The 20,910-nt window shown below is 38.6% G+C and overlaps 1 protein-coding gene across 9 annotated transcripts in view; it reads left to right on the top strand.

The window, feature by feature from the left end:
• Positions 1-18,373, top strand: part of Robo1 (roundabout guidance receptor 1) — a 1,017,834-nt gene extending 999,461 nt beyond the window's left edge. For all 9 annotated transcript variants that reach the window (XM_041678490.1, XM_041678491.1, XM_041678497.1 and 6 more), the window contains 4 exons: positions 2,961-3,116; positions 8,503-8,814; positions 15,345-15,541; positions 16,710-18,373. In XM_041678490.1, coding sequence (XP_041534424.1) covers positions 2,961-3,116; positions 8,503-8,814; positions 15,345-15,541; positions 16,710-16,724 — 680 coding nt within the window. In that variant the 3' untranslated portion in view covers positions 16,725-18,373. The remainder of the gene's footprint in view (positions 1-2,960; positions 3,117-8,502; positions 8,815-15,344; positions 15,542-16,709) is intronic.
• Positions 18,374-20,910: the final 2,537 nt, after the last annotated feature.

Raw genomic sequence — 20,910 nt, 5'->3', positions numbered from 1 at the left:
AGGCAACTGACAAAATTTCTCTAAGGTTTAAATATATTCAATAAAATGAACTTTGTGTTACTATGTACATAATATAAATAGATTTTATGCATAAAGTCACTAAAATGAAATTCATTTTGATAGTTCCATTTAATTAGCTCTTCTGGAAGAGAAATGAGGAAATAACCAGTTGGAACACTCAAACCTTTGGGAAATGGCTCCTTCGCCTCTACATCAGCATGTAGAGACTACCTACATAACTATGATCACAGTTCCTGAAGGAAGCACCATTGGAGGGAAGTGTGATACTTTGACTCCTCGTATAAGCTGGGTATGCCCTTTCCAGGAGGAAGGCAGGACAGGCAGGCTCGGTTCCTGGTAGGCACTGGTTTCTGTGGCTTCCTTCACTGCAGGACAAATGGGGCTGAGAATCCTGCTAGGCCCAGCAACAGGTCTAACCTTCAAAGCCTGGTTCTTATGACCCACATCTGCCAGGCAGGCCCTAGTTTATAAACGTACCACAGTCTCCAGAGCGTAAGTACAGCCCGGGAACCTGCACTCGATATGAAAGTCTGTGGAAGGATATTGCAGACTGAAACATGGCTTCTTATCAGTTAAACTGGACAGATATTTAAAATGTTCATATATCTTAAAGCATAAATGTTTCATATTATTACTAATAGTTGAAAGAGCAAGTTAATATAAATGCATATTACTTTCCCCTTTCCCCCATCATTGTTATAGCCTAGTATAATGAATGCACTTATTTTTAGATCATTTTTACTTAATTCTTACTTAGAGAGGGAACAGTATAAGAAGGAAATAATTGAAATTTCAAAAATACCATATGGTCTTTGTGTAGAATCAGTGTGTATGTGTGTATGTGTGTGCTTATGTATGTGTATATTGTGCATGGATGTGTTTGTGTGTGTGTGCGTGTGTGTGTGTTGTGCTTGAATGTGTTTGTATGTATCTCTATGTGTTGTGTATTGTTCATGAATGTGTTTGTATGTGTGCTCTTGTGTATGTGTATTCTGCATGGATGTGTGTGTATTGTGTGTGTGTATACTGTGTCTGTATGTCAACATTTCTGGTAGCCAAGAAAACACAAATAGTTGAGGGAAACAATATGATCAAAAGGAAATGAACATATTTCAGGAAAAGAAAAGATCATTACAAGTCAATAACTGTTGCCTATTGTTTTAATTTTCATACTTTAGTGGCTGTCATATTGGTAGGATCTTTTACTCTATTGAGATAGTGTACTGGTCATTACTTTTTATTAGTATAGAATATATTCATTGATGTTTTACTTAAAGTACAAAACCACATATATTATTCATTGTGCAGAAAAAGATGTCTAATATTTATCAACACATTATCACAGAATATCTACTCACTTCAGGCCTATGTTTTATAAAAATCAACTGAATATAATTTTTCCCAGTAGCAGCTAAATGTAGTAATATATACAAACCTAATTAACTTTATAAATAAATAAATAAAATCTAATTATATATATATATATGTTTTACCATAGTTCTTAATCTTCTGTAAAAAAAAATAAGTACATGAAATTAAGCATCTCCAACCACTATTTTCAGATTGCTTTAATGGCACGTTTCAGCTCATTAAGTCAACGAAACATAGGAATAACGTTGGAAATTCATCTGTAAACGACCTTCTGCCTCAGGGTCTTTGAGCAGTAGATGGCCTTATACAATAGAATGAATAATGATTTCCATCTCAGCTCTAATTCTCTGTTTTCATGGAGATGTAGCTTTAATTGTAATAGTCTCCATCATAGCTAAAGTGAGTTGGGTTTAATATTTTATTGTATTGTAATTTAGTGGCAGTTCTGGTTTCATTTGGCTCATAATTATAATGAACCAAACATGCACTGGCCTCTGCCTATTACAATATCCTTCTCAAGAAATGGGGGTGCTTATCATGTGACTTGAAGTTAATATGAATGGATAACCCAATCACATTGCTTCTCACTTGGCTGCATTAAGGTCCATTATTTAATGTGCCTCAGTTAGCACTTTTAAATGTGTTGATTTCAACGGATGTGGCTTCCCTCCCTCGTTTCTAGCCAGAGGATGTATCTGATTTCCGAGTCTGTCTGAAGTTCCTTGTGGTTCAGTAGGAAGCAGTGGATTTGTGCGTAGAGTTTCTAGAAGGCAAATGCTGTAGGTCAGCATGGCACTGGAAGCCTTCCGTTGCCTTTTGCGATGAAGAGCATTGTACCTATTATAGTATGTCATCTTTCCAAGGGACATTGGTGACACTGAAATGAGCCCTGTCTGCTTTGTAGGTTAAGTTCGCAGGATGACCTGGCAATGTGGTCCCTCCAAAAATAACCAACATCCACACACGGGAGTCTTGGAGGGGCCACTGAATAGTGAGGATTGACAAATATCCTGAGGCAGAAAAAGCATGGAAATACATTTGGTTAGGAACTACATACGTAAGCTAGATGAATTTCAGAGCACTCGCTTACAAAGAGAATGCCCAAGAGTGTTAAGTTATCAGGGTTCTACCTTCGAAGAATGCCACATACAGACTTAATTGAAAACAGGGTATAATTAAGGCAGTGCATTTTTTACAACATGGATTTGTTAAGGAATCTGATTCTTCCTCTTGAAAAAGCAACAGTCATTGAATATATGATTCGAGGAAATAATAACACTCTTAAGAACATTTTAGTGATGATAGTTGAAAAAAGTAATCTCAGTGTTTTCCTTATGTAAAGACAATGGGGACTTTAGCAGAATAAAAGTTCTGTGGTTTTTACAAAATGCAGGAGCCTAACAGTGCTTTCAGGGTATTTTCTGCAGTCAGCACACATGGAGGGGACAGCTCATTTGGTGGGTGTGAAGTATGTTTTAAAATTAGGAATTTTTTCCAGCTTGAGTGTTCTGCTTTGGTTGTTTCTGCGACACTGGAATTTAATGATTGCCTCTGGCTTTCCTCCTCAGGCCGCCGCCATTTCCACGGCTCTCAGTGCCCTAGGCCCACGAGCCCCGTGTCTACAGACAGCAACATGAGTGCTGCTGCTGTTATCCAGAAAGCCAGACCCGCCAAGAAACAGAAACACCAGCCAGCACATCTGCGCAGAGAAGCCTACACAGATGGTAGGTCCCCCGAAATGGACGGAAGCCTCCGTGAGGCTCGTCATTCCCCTGCTCCTCTATGGCTAGCGAATGCGTTCACTGACATTAGTGATCACATTGACATTCGCTAACAGTAACCTTATATTACTTACGGAAGTGGAATCCTTCCGCATCTTGTCAACTGTCTTGGCAGTTTTTCTAAACAGCTGCTTAAGAAATTAAAAGTTGATTTTATCGTTTCACACCACGGCTGTGGTTCTAGCTGATGTCATAATGTAGAATTAACCTTTGCCAAGTCCACTCAGCAAACCTCTAGAATATCTCCATTTTCTTTGTTTTAGCTTTTCAAAATAAATTTTGCAGTTAAACAAAGGGCGATAAACATGCCGGAACAATTTTTTTGCAACCATAGAGGGTTTTATAGTTAGTCTGAGCACCCAAAGGCACCTCAAATCCTTTTCTTCGTACCGTCACATGCAATATGGACTCTCGCTGAAGAGGGAACACTTGTAATCTCAAGGGGGCAGAGGCGGAGAATGCAAGCATTGTGATGTTGTCTAGAGAGAGCCTTTAATGAAAGTGCCTCAGGTGGCCCAGCATTTATTAAACCACCACCACCTTCGCATTTTATAAAACAGCCCCTCGGGCTTTATTGGAAATTCATGTAAGATAAATTCCCTCAGACTCACCCATCTTGTCGAGTTTTCTGAGTTTGCTAAAGGGGTGGGGAAGAAGGGTGTCACAGGCAGTTTCTCCACCTCCTGCGTGTCTGCAGCCACAATCTGATTAGGCCTTTCCTGACCAGTCAGCAATTTTTCATAAAAGCCTTCATTTGCTATTATCATATGAAAGCTTAATATTATAGATCCTTATCCAAGGTTATGGGGAGGGGTTCTTTGGGGAGGTCCTTTTCCCTGTGACTCTTGTCACTTGACAGGAAAATGTAATACAAAGCACACAGCATGGTGAGCGCAAGCAATTTTGCTAAGGGTGATTGTCCGTGCTATTACCTGGAGTTTATTCCAAGTATTTTCTCGCACTAACATCCATCTGATGTTAGATCGCATTAAATACTGGCATCACACAGTGCACCTGGGCCTCCTGGCTCCTGCCCAGGACGCTTTTGTCAGCAAAAGTGAGCTGTCAGGATATTATCTGATTCTGAACGGTTATTACAGTGACTCTGCACATGTTTGCCTCCGTGAAGGGACAAACACTAGGTGTAAATCCTCAAACTATACCGGCGATCTTACATTTATGGGACCCCTGTAATGGCATTTTACAAGTTTTATTGCTGTTTTATCAATGTTTATTATCGAGAAGGCAGGACTCTTCCCTGGAAGACCGGTCAAATGGCAAACCAAGATGTAAACACATCTAAATTGAACACATATGGAAAAACCTGGCCTTAAACTTTGCATGCATCTTTCTACCTCTCATTTGTATGTATTTATAGAGAAGTCTTGCATGGAGTAAGGCCTCCAAAAATGCTTTAAATGGTGAAACTTTGTTGGATTAACAAGCATCAGAGATGCCATTCTTGAGAAGTGTTAGCTGTGTTTGTGTCCTGCAGTCTCCAGGACTTGTTTTGATGGATTTGCAAACCAAATATGGATAGTAACTAACTCTAGAATAAAAAGTATTAAACAGAATGACAAATCACCAAAGTTATTTTTTGTTTAATTTCAGGAATACCAAAGGACTATATTGAAACGTGTGTAAAGCTAAAAAGTTAATGTGAAATATTACTTGGATTTAGAATAGCTCAACTCATGAAAGGGGTCATGTAAATTATCAGTTCTTCCTCTAATGCAGAAGCTAATAGTTTTCTGGAGCTCATGAAAATAAGTAATGGAGAAATGAGTAACGCTGGTTTTAAATTATAGTTTTATCTTCCGTTCAGCATAGGGAACCATCCATTCTTCAGTTATGATTACTAGAGTGTTTCTTCAACTCATTTCTGAAAATTTCATTGAAAAGCTACATGTTATTTATACCTCTTAAAATGTGCATTAATCGTTTAAAAACCACAAAATTCAGATCTTTCTTAATGCACCAAACAAAAGAAATACAAACTATAACACTTTCTCTCTCTCTCTCTCTCTCTCTCTCTCTCTCTCTCTCTCTCTCTCACACACACACACACACACACACACACACACTTTATAATTCTGGCTTTGTGCTCTCTCTCCTGATCTATACCCTTACACAATCTGTGTATATTCCCTTTTCATTTGTTTGTTTGTCTGTTTATTTTGGCTTTTCGAGACAGGGTTTCTCTGTGTAGCTTTGGAGCCTGTCCTGGAATTTGCTCTGTAGCCCAGGCTGGCCTCGAACTCACAGAGATCCGCCTGCCTCTGCCACCTGAGAGCTGGGATTAAAGGCTGCACCACAACCACTTGGCCTGTGTATATTCCTGACAGCAGCTATGAAATAGAGACAAAAGTAATTTTTCTCAGAAAATAATTCTATCAAATTATTATACTGCATTTAGAAATACATCTGAAGGGCTGAAGAGATGGCTCAGTGGTTAAGACCACTGGTTGCCTTTCCAGAGGACACAGGTTCAATTCCCAGCCCCCAAATGACAACTCACAGGCATCTATATCAGAGGATCTGACTCTCCCATACAGACAAACGTGCAGGCGAAACACCAATGCACATAAAATAAAATTAAATAATTTTTTAGAAAAAATTTGCAGATAATATTCTGAAGAAACCCAGTAAGAAATATAGTTTTTTACACTGCTTTATAATATTGGTGGGTGGGAGAAAGAATTTGAGATGTATTTTGTTGAAATCTGAATTAAGCCTATTTGTAAAGTATAGAGGAATTTGAATAGTTTTAGTTTTTGCCTTTTCCACAAGTGCAATGCTTTGACTGGGATGGGTGAGTCTAGTTACTGTGTATCAGTTATGAGAACACTGTCAAAATAGATAACCTTCAGTTTATAGCATCTTTGCTTTATAAATGTCACTCAAATTTCAATTTTCCCAGTTGTTTTCTAAAGCATTTAAATGAATAAACAGGACTTCATTCGGAGTCTGTCTTGATTTTGAGGATTCCTCTTGGCTGGTCCACCTGTGACTTGTCACTAAACAGTACCACGGACTTTACAGTTAAAGCCATGGACATGCATTTCCTCAGAGCTCTGGAGGGAAAGTCCAGGACTGTGTTGTGAGCAGGGCTGCATCTTTGGAGGTGCTCCTCCTGCGTCTTCTCACTGTTCCCCCTTAGTCTGTGATTGTTCTCTAAACTCTTTTTATATTAGTCCTACTAGATTAGACCCCATCTAGCAAGCTCGTTTTAATTTTATTGCTCCTCAAATGATGCCAAATACATTCACATTCTTAGATAGTGGGGGTTGTGATTCTCAGTGCAGTGTTTGGCAAGGACATAATTCTCAGTACAAGAGCCCACCAGCCAGCCTCTCAAATGTCGTAGCCATGTCTTGCCCTGTAAGTAAATATAAGGTTTCATAACACCCAGGGAACACTTGCCTGCAAAGCAGAGTCTGCATCCTCCGGTTCTACTAAAAGGGCTGATTATTTATTTATTTTGTATTCGCTAGTTTCAAGTTTAACCCAGACGGAAGATAGGATTAAAATATATGAATATTTATCAGCTGAAGTCTTGTGGAGTTAAAGTACATTTCTAGGACCTTCTAATAGACTCTTTCCTCCCCCGCTTTTCAACCTTCACAGTACATTTGCATATTTGATTTAAAAGCCAAATCTATATTTCTCGGGTTCTACTTTTCATAAATTATTCACCATCCTCTTTAGAATGATGTTATTTTGACTTGATTTATCATTAATTGCAGGGTCTTGAGACTTTAAGCAGTTACATAAATAGAGCATTGAATCTGGCTAGCGCATTTCTGCCACACTGGCAGAATTACCTACGTATGTGTTCTTGTATTTTAATTTATGTGAGGGGCGTTTTCTTAGCTGGGGGTTCTATAAAAGGAGAAGGCATTGTAAGATTACACAGAGAGACTGGAGAGATGGCTGAGAAGCTATAAGAGTATTTGCTGCTCTTGCAGAGGACCTAGGTTCCTTTCTCATCACCCAACATCGCAGCTTGAAACAATTTATTACTCCAGTTCCAGGTGATTCGGCACCCTTTTTGGCCTGCAAGGATACCTTGGCCTCCAGGCATGCATGTGATGCTCACACATACATGCAGCCAAACATGTACAGAAATGAAATAAAAGTAAACTACATCTTTTTCATGAGATTGCAGATTTTTAATTAATTCTTAATCTCTCAGATGTAATCTTTGCTCTCTTTTAAGCATTCCACCATAATATTTCATCTCCTATCTTTGCATATATTGACTATCATAACATCCTTCACATCACAGTCAAGTCCCTGAAAACTTCTTATGTTAACATTATGTTATAATGTTATTCAGATATATTTCTCTTTATTCATGGAATGTTTCTAAGAATTATTTTTATGAATTGCAGATTTGCTTAAGAAAATGCACTTTATAGATATTAAACTATGTGCATGCTTTCATTTTGAAACCCATTCATGAAGTAAAGAATTCAAACTAATATGGTATAAAATGTGAAAAAATATTTCTTGGAATGTAACTGTGAGATGTAGGTGTACATATAAAACAAGAAATTAGCCTACATTTTTGCCAGAAATGATCTGGTTTAAAATATCTGGGTACAGGGTGACGAGAACCTTGATTGGACTGTAGATATGTATGACCAAATGAAATGGCAGAAAGAGCAGTAGAGATTAAGAATCTAAAGTCATTAGTCTTTGGTCTGCTAGTAGACACCTTCGATATCAGAAAATAAGTTAAAAATCTACGTGGAGCCTGGCGGTGGTGGCACACGCCTTTAATCCCAGCACTCGGAAGGGAGAGGCAGGCGGATCTCCGTGCATTCGAGGCCACCCTGGTCTACAAGAGCTAATTCCGGGACAGGCACCAAAAACTACAGAGAAACCCTGTCTCGAAAAAAAAAAAAAATCTATGTCGAACCTTTTACCTACAAATTAAGAAGGCCAGCTTAGCGTTGGCAATTAAAACTTAAGTGCCAGCTTCAATCAATTTGAATAAGTTGCGTAAAGATGTAAGAGAATATTCATCTAGGACCTGTGAATGTATGCTGAGCTCAAATAGGAAGCCGTGCTGCATTGGAGTCTGGAAAATTTGCACAGTAGTAGCTAGCGCTGTAGTAGTGGTCTTCAAATCATGGCTCTATCATTCAGGTCTTCCATGCTTGGATGATAAATTTTAAGTTGTCAGTCTTTATTTTTGTTACCTTTAATTTCTCTAGTCCATGTAAAGTACAGTATTTTAAAACTGAATGTGCCTCCAATGATAAATCTAGTTTTGAAGAAAGTAGACATGCGGGATCTGACACATTTAAAATCTTCCTTTTAGATCTTCCACCCCCTCCAGTGCCACCACCTGCTATAAAATCGCCCACTGTTCAGTCCAAGGCACAGCTGGAGGGACGACCTGTAATGGTGCCAAAACTCGCTTCTATAGAAGCAAGAACAGACAGATCATCAGACAGAAAAGGAGGAGGGAGTTACAAGGGGAGAGAAGCACTGGATGGACGACAAGTCCCTGACCTGCGAACAAATCCAGGTGACCCCAGAGAAGCACAGGAACAGCAAAATGACGGGAAAGGACGGGGGAACAAGGCTGCGAAGCGAGACCTTCCTCCCGCAAAGACACACCTCGTCCAAGGTACTGATTTTCCAAACAGCAGACGACCACAGAATCCTATAAGCTTTCAACATGAGTGTGTAGGCTTTTTGCAGCTATATGAAAAGAATATGATTAAGACTTCTCTAACATCAGGGTGGGAATGTGCTCAGCTTACTTAATACAATTGATTCCAGTACAGGACATCAGACAGCTTGTTTGAAGAGAAGCCACGTGAATTGGATTTTATTCTTTCATTAGATTTTAAGGGAAAACCTGATTTCAGCAGAGTAAACAAGGAGACTGCAGGTATCAGGTAAAGGAAGGATATCGAGAAAAGCTGATGAAAGCGTGATATAAAGGATGATAAATGGTTTCCAGGGTATCAGAATCGGGGATAAATAGCTGAAGACAAATCTAGAAATGTGATTAAATTGGAAATGCCAAGGGTACCCTACGAAAGAGTTTTAGATATACTATAGAGGCAGCGGGGAGCTGAGGAAGAGAGGTAATAGAGTCCCTGTGACGTTAGATGCAGAAAGAGACTCTTTGCTGGGAGTGAGGGAATGACCCACTGATCGGAGGCAGGCAAAGGATGACAGGGAAGAAGCTGAATTCAAGCAAAGTATGAAAATGCCACAGTGAATTGTGTTTCTTGGTATGTTAACTTTAGTTTTTAAACAAAGACTTTTAAGTAAGAAGTGATGTAGTATGTGTGTGGCTCAGAAGACTTAACTACCAGCCCAGGAGAGTAAAGGGGGAAGCTGAAACAGTAGGTGTGATATTACAGTAATAATCTAGGTATTAAATGTAAAATGAGTTAAAATAACATCAAGGAAATGCAAAAATAGCCAAGATGGGTATGCCAGAGGTAGGCATGCTATTATACAACCAATAGAATGTTAAAATACCATAGCAGGTCTTTCTATAGCTTAGGCATGTTTCTAAGTAGCTCTTACAGCTTACATTAACCCATTTCTATTCATTTCCATGTAGCCACACGGCTCATGGCTTGTTATCCCAGCTCCTACATGTCACATATAAGTTGAAACAATGCCGTCAAAAGGGGTTATTTGAACCGTAACTGTGAGGCCCTGTGCATCAGTTGTACTCGCCAAATTGAAACAAGAGAAATGCCTAGATGTCATGAGAAGCATACATTTTTTTATTGACTTAGAAGCTGGCGATAATAACATAGACACACACACAAAAAAAAGTCATTAGGAGTTGAGAAAACTGGATTAATCAAGAGAAAGGCTTGGAGTAGGGCTGGGTTTTAGAGCACGCAGGGCTGAGATAACAACTGTATGAATTATAAAGATTAAATGTCAGCAGCGATGTACGGCAGATGTTTATGAATCAGCTCTCCAGGAGGGAGAACAAAGCAAACCCTATTTTGTAGCACGTGGATTGCGTCTGCTGTGTGAACATTTCCCAAAGCTAAAACTAACTGCTCAGGGAATGTGAGACTAGAGAGAGGAGCGTAGCTCAGTTTCTGTGAAAATGTCCCACATGCCATGATAATTCTAGGAACAGAAGAGAATCCGCGTTCTACAAAGCATGCTGAAAGTGTCTGCCCTGAAGACAGAGCAATTGTGATAGCTAAGACATGAAAATTAGTATTCTATTCTCTGCATGTCACCCAGAGGATTTGGGGTAGTCTCTGTCTCTAGGAATAAAGTGCATCTTGACTAGAGATAAGAGCGCTACTTCTCTGTGCATACAAGGAGTATTTAGAATATGGGTTGAAATTGCATTAACTTTAGAGAAGAGCAGCAGTAGATTCTATTCTGGGGTCTCTATCCTCTCCAGCTACAGACAGTTGGCTAGGTTTACAGTACCAGGTAGGAATTTCCTCCCATCACGCAGGTTTTAAGTCCAATTAAACAGCTATTGGTTACACCAAAGGTCAGTTCCCTCTTTGTTACCACAAGGGATATCTTGCTGAGCCAGTCATTGTGATTTGTAGGTATTACATCTGGGTAGGACTTCTTCATGAGCCCTACACCTAAATAAAGCTGAAGAAACCTCCCGGAAGAGGACACTGAATAGTAGTATGCAAATGACCAGGATGCCTACTTCTAAGACATAAAGATGTAAAGAGAAAAACGTACCCATGAACTTTCAATGTCATGCTTGAAAAAGACCAACATAATAACACTAGGATTAAAAGTAGGTGTATGGTAGAGTACTTACCAACAGAGTCTTGAGTTCAAATGTTAGCGTCATACACACACACACACACACACACACACAACTAGAAAGAAAGGAGGTAAGAAATGTAAGAGGACTAGGGAAATCAAAGAGCAATTAAAGTTCTTACTTTGAAGCATGATGACCTGAATTCAGATCCCCAGAACCAGTGATAAATGGAGGATGGACATGGCTGTCCTCCTGTAATCCTAACTTTGGAAGGCAGAAGCAGAAAATCTGAAGAGCATGCTATCTAGCAAATCTAGCCATCAGCAAGCTCTGAGTTTTACCAAGAGACCCTCCCTCCATAAATAAGATTGAAGAGTGAAGGAAGAGGATTCCAGATATCAGTCTCATGCATGTGAATTCATACACAAACATACACACATATATGCATCCACACACATATAAACCGTGCACATCACACATGAGAAGTAGCAAAAGAAAAAAGCGATAGACATGGCTGCATATGTTATAACCCATGACCAGCCCTCCAATTAAAAAATAAGAAACAGCACAAGGGGAAAGTTTGATGTAGTCTTATTTAAAAGGGAAACTTTTGGAATGTGTCATCTGTGATGATTATTTTTGACTGCAATAGTCAGAAGAAAAGCCAGACTTTGAAGAACTGAAAAGGAAGTGGAAATTTTGGAAGAGACAGGTATTAGTCACTTCCATCTCTCTGTGACCAGAGTATCTGATAACATCTCTTCTGGGACGAAAGGTTTAGTTTGGTTCATACTTGTAGAGAGCACATGGCAGAAAGGGTATAGTGGTAGGGATGCTGGTGTGGAGTGAGGAGCCGAGCAGGAACCAGGAGCACATAGAATAGGTACCCACCACCAACTCAGTTGAAGTAACTCTTCTACCAACTTGGCCCAGTCCTGTGGGTTCCACTGCCTCCCCAAACAACACTGCCAATGGGGAACCTTTCAAACAGGAACTTGTAAGACATTTCACATTTGAACAGGAGGTGAAGAGCAGAAATTCTTCTCAGAAGGTTAGGATGCAAAGACTTGCATGGAATTCATCAAGAGGATCAAATTGGTGGAAATGTGAAATGACTTAGGATAGGAATTGACATTATTTTATATGTTTATATCTATACATACATATGCATATATATGTATATGTATGTATAAGTATATATATAAAACACACACATGTATATGGCAAAAAGTCAGTACAAGAGAAAGAGATTTTTAAAGTAGATAAAAAAGTAAAGAAAAAACTGGGAGGTGGTGATGGATACCTTTAATCCCAGCACTAGGAGATAGAGGCTACACAAAGAAATCCTGTCTTGAAAAAAAAAAAGAAAGAAAGAAAGAAAAAGGTAAAAGAAAAGAATGATGGAGGGGACAGAAGGGAGCGATGGAAGAATTAAGAATAAAAAATGTACTTGGATTTTTACTGTATTTTATTAGTATATATTTTGGCAAGATTTGTAATCAGCCAGTTGATTTGTGGGTTCACCAACTTCCTTGCAACAAGAAGCGTATTCTGCGACCAAAGTGGGACTCTGTGCTGCCAACATGAGCTCAGGCTTCAAGTGCAACTCCAGAACTGTGCCTTTTCCAAAGACTCTCTCGGTCTCACCACAGCGTCCTGGGGGAGACCCGCTCCGAAAGCTTATTAGCTTATCTCTGGCCATTAAGGCAAGCTGATCTAGCACTAAACTTTTGACTCCTGGTCCTGTGTTCCAAGTAGTGATTCATACACCAAAGACTGTGATGTCAGTTATAGACTTCATGACTGTCCGGAAAGTATGACCACTTCTGTGATCATGAGCAAATTCCAAACAAGGAGGGATTCTTTAGGAGAAAACTGCAGGGCTACAAAGATCCTGGTGCGACGGAGTCAGGCAAAGCAGAGAAGGAGTGTAAATCAATCTGCAGAAATATACTCAGTAGCTGTTACATTATGAAATTATTTCTTTCTTTAGAACTAAGTCAGAAACTGTTAATGTGGAAATAAGGACACCTAGCCCCTGAAATGCATTTAGCTGATCCAGTTATTATGCTTTGATTTTTTTTGAACCATAACCTCACATGTGTATATCATTAAATTATCATTGCTAAGCATTGCTGTAATTTTCACCTTCTTGATTCAATTTGCATTATTTATTTAATGAATGAGGCACCCTGATTTGCATATGTAATGAATGGATATTTTTAATTAAGGAAAGTGCTTTTCTGAACTTGAAGGTCTGATCCTTTGTGCTGACATTTACCTCTCCAGTTGATTTATTCCTACACATATCAAATGCTCATTGTGCTATATTTACAGTAATAAGTCTTCAGATGTCTATAAGCATCAACTTTGACCTCAAAAAGTTTGTGCTCACACATACATGTGCTCATACATACAGGGAGGGAGAGAGAGAGAGAGAGAGAGAGAGAGAGAGAGAGAGAGAGAATATAGATGTTATAATTCATAGATATCTTAAGATATTAGGTATCCATGACTTCCCTAAGGACACTGTCACTGACCATTATGTCCTCCACATAGCCCAGCCTGTGCCAACAAACATGTCTTGAAGACTAAGCCAAATACAAACACGTTTTATATCCACCCTGACTTCACCATGCTGTAACCAGGAAGTCCAAAATGAGGACAGTTGGTGTGATGGGCAAAATAATGTCAGGAAAGATCCAGAGGTTTTTACTGTAGAAGTGACATCTAAACTGAGTGTCTCAGAATATGAATAGGCTTCAGATGAGGTCAAAAGTAGTCTGTTCAGGTGTGAAAGCCAGCATCTATGGTGCATTGAGAAGAGTATGTGAAATTGAAGGAACATTTGACTAGATCATAAATATGCAGAGATGGCCTAGTGCGGTGGCACATGCCTTTAAACCCAGCATTCAGGAGGCAGAGTCCTGGTCTATGGAGCAAGTTTCAGAATAGCAAGGGCCACACAGAGAAACCCTGTTTTAAAAAAACCCCAAGAAAGAAAAAAAAATGCAGAGATGAAGGTCCAGAGGTGAATGAAGGGAATGTGCAAAAGGTTTTTGTTTTTAATGGATTTATGTCCAAAGTGTAGTCAGGCTATGGAGGAAAAATGAACAATAAAATTATTTCACATCAGGAAACTTAAAGTTGCAATGAGATAGAAATTCAAGAAATAATTGGCTAGTGTACTACCTTAGTTACTTTTCTATTGCTGTGAAGAGATACCATGATCAAGGCAATTAATAGGAGAAACCATTTACATTAAGTTCAGGACAATCATGGCAGCAAGCCGGCAGGCTTGGTGCTAGAGCAGTAGCTGAGAGCTTACATCACATATATAAGAAAGAACAAAATGGCTGGGCTTTTGAAACCTCAAAGCCCATCCCCAGTATCACACCTCCTCTAACAAGGCCACACCTCCTAATCCATCCCAAACAGTTCCACCACAGGGTACCAAACAGGGGACATTCTCATTCAAACCACCACAGTGCCTTATTATTTGAAATCACTGAAAAGTTTCTATGCCCCAATAAGCCTCTCCACCACATCATACCAAATCAAACCAAATTAGAAAAAGTCCAGGTTTAATGAATAAGACACTGATGATTTTCCAACCCCCAAGAGAGGAGATCAGAAAGGAAGACCAGAAAACTTCACTGTCTATTTTTTGGAGGGCAGTTGAAGTACCCAGTGGGAGTGGTCTTGAGCATCTCTGGGAGAGAGGTCATCATTTGGCGGGCTTTCTGAGATGCAGCAGGGTTTAGTGAGAGATTGGGGAGGGGACTTGAAGTGGTGCTTCCACTTGACCATTATAAATGCTTTGGATACAGGGATGCCAGGGGCTGGGTAAAGCTTCCACCCAAACAGTCACCTTCTGGGATCCAGAGTTCAATGATGCAAATACATTTAGGTTGGTCTCAATAAGGAGAATCTGACCCCGAACTTACCACATGACTGGGAAATTTCTTCTCCCTCCTAACTCCTCATAAGAACACCTTGTCTATACAGTGATCTCACTGTCTTGTCTTTGCGCATGTCACAGCTCCTTTAAGCACATATTCTACTATCATTTTGGTTGTGGTGGGGGTCTAAATAAGCTGAGATCACATGCTGAAAAAAGAGAATTGGTGGTCAATTGATTACACATTTGACTTGTCTCCTTTAATGGTCTTGGTCCCAGGTGAGTTTGGGATGGGCACTGACTTATGAGTGGAGCCAATCCAAATCCCTAACCAACGCGTGGAAAATAAGACTTGTTATTTTCAATTTGCAAAAGGCAGTCCACATTATTATGCTTGTAGTGTTCGCACTTACACCTCAGAATCAGTCTTGCTTGGCCATTCGGGATTGCAGAGACAGGAGTGACACATTGTAGGTGAAAGTGTAGCATCTTGTTTGTTCATGTGCTCTCGTTGTATTTCTTTACACAGAGGATATTCTACCGTACTGTAGACCAACTTTCCCTACATCAAACAACCCCAGAGATCCTAGTTCCTCAAGCTCGATGTCATCACGAGGATCGGGAAGCCGACAAAGAGAGCAGGCGAATGTAGGTCGGAGGAACATGGCAGAAATGCAAGTACTTGGGGGATATGAAAGAGGAGACGATGATAATGAAGAATTAGAGGTATGCCTAATTTCCCCCATTTTAAAACTTTAGACTGCAGTCGTAATGCCAGCCCTCGACATTAAGAACACCTGTCAGCATGTAGACATGCAACTATTTTATCACAAACGTTCTGTATCCTAATGCCTGCGATGTTGGCACCTGACGTTCTGTGAATTAATTTTCCTCAAATGTATTTCATAATTTTAAATGCTAACAGTGATGTCCTCACAGACATCAGATTCATATTCTTTCACTTATTTCCATATATAAAACATACATGACAGAACACAAGGTGGGAAAGACCTTGGTCTGAGATGGTATAATTCATTGTGCTATCTGAAACCTCAATGAGGTGAGAGCTATTATGATACGAGGGTTTAGCATCTAGTAACTGTCCAGGCTTAGTTTGACTTACCTTCCTACTCTCTTATGCCTTCACTGTTTTGGAAACGAGCCTGGCTGGAAGAGGAACTCTGTCTAAGTCAAATAAATTCCTCTTCCCTTCTTTGTATTCTAGGACTATTATCTAAAATATAGTTGGAAGTCATGATTAAAAGTCTCTTCTCTTTGAAATTTAGTATGCTTTCTCTAGCTAATAAAAAGTAACTCAAAGTCAAATTTGTTTCTTTATAAATGTTTAATCTCAAGTAGATGCTAAATGAGTTTGAGAGTCTTTCTTCAAAATGTGAGATGAAATGTTAAGAAATTGTGTGTAATTGAGTACCATATGCATCTCATGTTGAAATTTGTTTGGAATAAGAAAAACTTCTCCCACAAATGCTGCCAGACTATTAGTTTTTAAAGTTTTTTTTGTCCTTTTAAATAGAAGAACTTGTGCAAGGCAGGGAGGCTGAAATATCTTTACTATTAAATTTAGTATTTAAAAATGATATGCAGAATTAAAGTGGAGAAATGGCACTGGAAAAGTGGAAAAGTAGGGCTCCTTGCTCAGAACCCTGTGCCCCAACCTGTGACATCCAGGTATGGCACAGAACAAGTTGGTACTTATTTCAGGATGGTTGAATTTGCAATAAAGACCAATTAAAGTTGAGAAATGAGTTAGCTGTGATGAACACTGCAACACAAGCTAACAAATAAAGAAATACCCAGTCAATGAATATAAATAAGCGTAAGACAATTACCTTTGGCTTTGTTTTTGAATTGAACAAAAATTCATCTCTTATAGGAAACTGAAAGCTGAAGATAACCAGAGAGGCTTGTGATATTAATGTGAAATCGTCACTCAAGATGCCTCACGTATGACGACAAGCAATGCCAGTTGAAGTGTTCAGTGCAATCAGAATGTACAAATTGTCGTTTTTATTCCTCCTATCAGGATACCACTTTTTAAAAATGTCTTGGGTTTTTATTGTTGCTGATTGATTGCCTAACCCTTGAGGAACCTTCCTCTCCCCCCTCGCTGTTGCAACCGTTACACTTGACTTCCAGCAAGGGAAGTGTCTTGGCTGCTTACTTCAGCCGTCAGCCAGCAAGAAAGAACAGACCAATTCTTTTGCATTTTGCCCCTGAGATATGACATTGCACTGCTTATATGTCAAGCAAATTTATAGCAAAAAAAAAATTGATCAAAGATACAAAGGTGATGAATCAACCTCATGCTAAGGGCTCTCAAAATATAATAGTTCTATGACCAACTGCTAATGCCAATTAAAGCATACTTCATTTACATGATTTTAAAATCAGTCTTTCATATCACCTATTGCTGGGATTAACTAAAAATATATCAAATACAGAACTGCAGATGGTTTGAATGGGGTAGAAGCATTGTAAATATATACTCTTTGCAACTCCTGGTGGTACTTAATTTTGTCTTCATTTCAATCACTGAAATATATTCTTGGAAATGTACTTTTGGATGAGTAGGGCTAAGCCAGTTGGACCTCTGGTTATCTAGTCATTGTTAGAAGTAAACCTAGCAAAAAATCTTGTTCTATTTTTCAATCAAAAAGCAACTACAAATGCATATTACAAGCAAGTGGATGTTTCTAACAACCAATTGAGTAAGGACATCCCTATCTTAACTGGCCTAAAATTTCTTCTGGTAGTGTCAGTTCAACTTTCAGAAGTGCCACTTAAGGAAGTTTGTTTGATTTTTGGTTTTGTAATGCACTGTTTTTAATCTTTTTTTTTTTTTTGGTTTTAAAAGCACAATCACTAAACTTTATTTGTAAACCATTGTAACTATTAACCTTTTTTGTCTTATGGAAGAAACTGTTGAGAAGTGTTTTTAACCTGTTTTTTTAATGCTCTGTGTTTGTATTTGCAATATTTGAATGATGACAGCTGGTGAAGTCATGTACAGACTTTATCGTGGGCTGTGAACCAAATGGTTCTAACTTTTCCTGGACTTTAAGAAAAAAAGAAAGTGTTAAGTTTGTTGTGGCCAATGTTGAATCTTATAAGATTTCCTTAGAAGTTCATCAGAAGTATTCCTACTTGGAATTGCCAAGTGATACTCTCTGACTGTAGATTTCTATGATTTTTTTGACATTATATGAATTTAATTGACTTGATAATTGGTGCTATTTGAAGAAAACAATATGAACCTTTAGTCATATGTAGTTATCAGACTTGACCCCACAAAGCCAAACAAAACTGAACCACAAAAAAAGGCTGGTATTTACCAAAAACTAAGTGTGTTCATTTAGGTAATTTGAAAAAGTCCCATAGAAAGGGTGTGCAGTACTAAGGGAACAATCCATGTGATTAATGTTTTCATTATGTTCATGTAAGAAACCTCTTATTTTTAGCCATAATTTTGCATACTGAAAATTCAATAATCAGAAAAGTAATTTTTGTCACATTATTTATTAAAAATGTTCTCAAATACATCTTTCTTTCTTGTGTTGATTTTTTTCATTGTGTGATTATCAGATTTATTCCATTAAATCACAAACCTGTTTTGTCTTAGCATTTCACCACTGTATTATCAAAAGAATAAACGTCCTCAAATTGTTTTATGAGCATGCAGATTCCACTTCTAAGCATAAATTCTCATTTCAACTGTGTAGAATAAATGAAAGGTGAATCTTAAGTTGAAGTTAGCTCCCTGACTCAGAGTCTAACTCGGGAGGGTGTGATGTTTCTGTGTAGACATGTGTGTTTGAATTTCAGTTAGCCTATTTCTAAAATCACCAAGACTCAACGACAGTTAACTTCATTTGTAAAGTGTGAACCACCAATGTTCTGTCAGTAAGAGGAAGTTTATATATCCCATTGCTTGTCAGAAAATGCCTGCTTTCTAGTTTCAGATCCATGTAAAAAATTAGGACTGCCAGTGTTATACCAAGTTACATATATGATCGATTTAATTGCCATATTGCAGAATTTCACTCAGATGAATGAGATGGGTACCATGTCTTGGAAATGTCAACATCTACAGAATATACTGGAGTTTGGACCCCCTGCACACACACATGTACCCCGTGACATATGTATTTTTTTCTTTTATTTAAGTTTATCTTTGCCAGAATTTGAAAAGCTGATGAAAAAAAATGGAATAAGGGGGGGTGATTTTTAATTTAATTATATAAAAATGAAGAAATTACCAACATCTACTTAATATATGAACAGACCCACAGGTCAAGGAGCCAGTCTCTAAGCTTTTTTTTTTTTTAAATACACTGGAGAGACATATGCAATGAACTGACTTTCTTTTCTTTTCCTCAGTGGGTGAACTACAAATAATCCACTGTTTCTCTTTTATATTACATGCTGCAGTTCGCTCACAAGCTCTGTATGTCGCAGGGCCTGAATTTAAATCCTAGTTTTCTCATAGCTATGTTTCCTTGGACATGTTACTTACCCTCAAAGTCTCAGGTACTTCACCTGTAAATTCAATAATACCTACCTCATGGAGCTCTTGTCATGATTCAGTGAGCTAATGTATCTGCTCTGGACTCTGTAAACTCCACAAACACTATAAGATATTGTTATATTTATGGACTGAAATTCACTACACATGCAATCCCCATTTTTCATACCTGATTTGTTCCTAAAAGTTTGCATGAAAGTAAAAGAATAAGTGTGGTATAAGGACGAGGGTGCTTCCATTTCTGGTAAGTAAAATTCACTGTGAAACCCCCCCCACTGTGGAGTGATGCTTGTTGTCATTGTTTGTTTCTTTGCTTTTGGGTGCAAGAGCAGTAAATGAGTTGGTGGAATTGTATTTCTGGTACTTTCTTATAACACTTGATAATACAGACATGTCACCTGAGTTCTCAATAAATGGATTTAGTGTCTCTTGGGAGCTGCTGTTTTGAGTTGTAACAAAAAAAAAAAATGCTTTCTTGGTCTGTGTGTGACTTTTCCTCGGCAGATGTGAGTGAACATCTATTCATCCATGGACCACAGACAACACCACAACAGATCAATGAAGTGACACCATACATGTCCAGCTTAGTGAATCATTGAATTGGGGAGGGGGGGGTACTTACAGAAATAATTGTTTTTATTGAGCTATATATTTTCTCCCCTCCCCTCCCCTTCTACTCTCTCCCATGATCCCCATGCTCCTAATTTACTCAGGAGATCTTGCCTTTTTCTACTTCTCATGTAGATTAGATCCAGTATGTCTCTCTTAGGGTCTTATTTGTTATCTAGGTTCTCTGGGATTGTGAATTATAGGCTGATTTTTCTTTGTTTTAAGTCTAAAAGCCACTTATGAGTAAGTACATATGATATTTGTCCTCACTCAATATGATGTTTTCTAGATCCACACATTTGCCCGCAAATTTCAAGGTGTCATTATTTTTTTTGCCACTGTGTAGTACTCCATTGGGTAAATGTACTACATTTTCCTTATCCATTCTTTGATAGAGGGGCATTTAGGTTGTTTTCGGGTTCTCGCTATGGCAAATAATGCTGCTATGAACATAGTTGAGCACATGTCTTTGTGGTACAGTTGAGCATCCGTTGTATATATACCCAAAAGTAGTATTGCTGGATCTTGAGGTAGGTTGTTTCCGAATTTTCTGGAAAATCGCTATACTAACATCCAAAGTGGCTGTACCAGTTTGCACTCCCACCAGCATTGGAAAAGTGTTCCCTTTACCTCGCATCGTCTCCAGCATAAGTTGTGATCAGTGTTCTTGATCTTGGCCATTTTTACAGCCATAAACTCTAATGGACTCTCATAGTTGTTTTGATTTGCATTTCACTGATGGCTAAGGATGTTGAGCATTTCCTTAAGTGTCTTTCAGCCATTTTGGATTCTTTTGTTGAGAATTCTCTATTTAGGTCTGTACTATTTGTTCTTTTAGTGACCAATTTCTTGAGTTCTTTGTATATTTTGACAATCAGCCTTCTGTCTGATGTGGAGCTGGTGAAGATCTTTTCCCATTCTGTAGGCTACCATTTTGTCTTGT

Source organism: Microtus oregoni, unplaced genomic scaffold (genome assembly GCF_018167655.1).
Source record: "Microtus oregoni isolate MIOR12 unplaced genomic scaffold, Mior012 000030F_ref0000283, whole genome shotgun sequence".
Classification (NCBI taxonomy): Eukaryota; Metazoa; Chordata; class Mammalia; order Rodentia; family Cricetidae; genus Microtus; species Microtus oregoni.
Note: the sequence above shows the minus strand (reverse complement) of the source record. Positions and strands in the feature narration are given on the sequence as shown.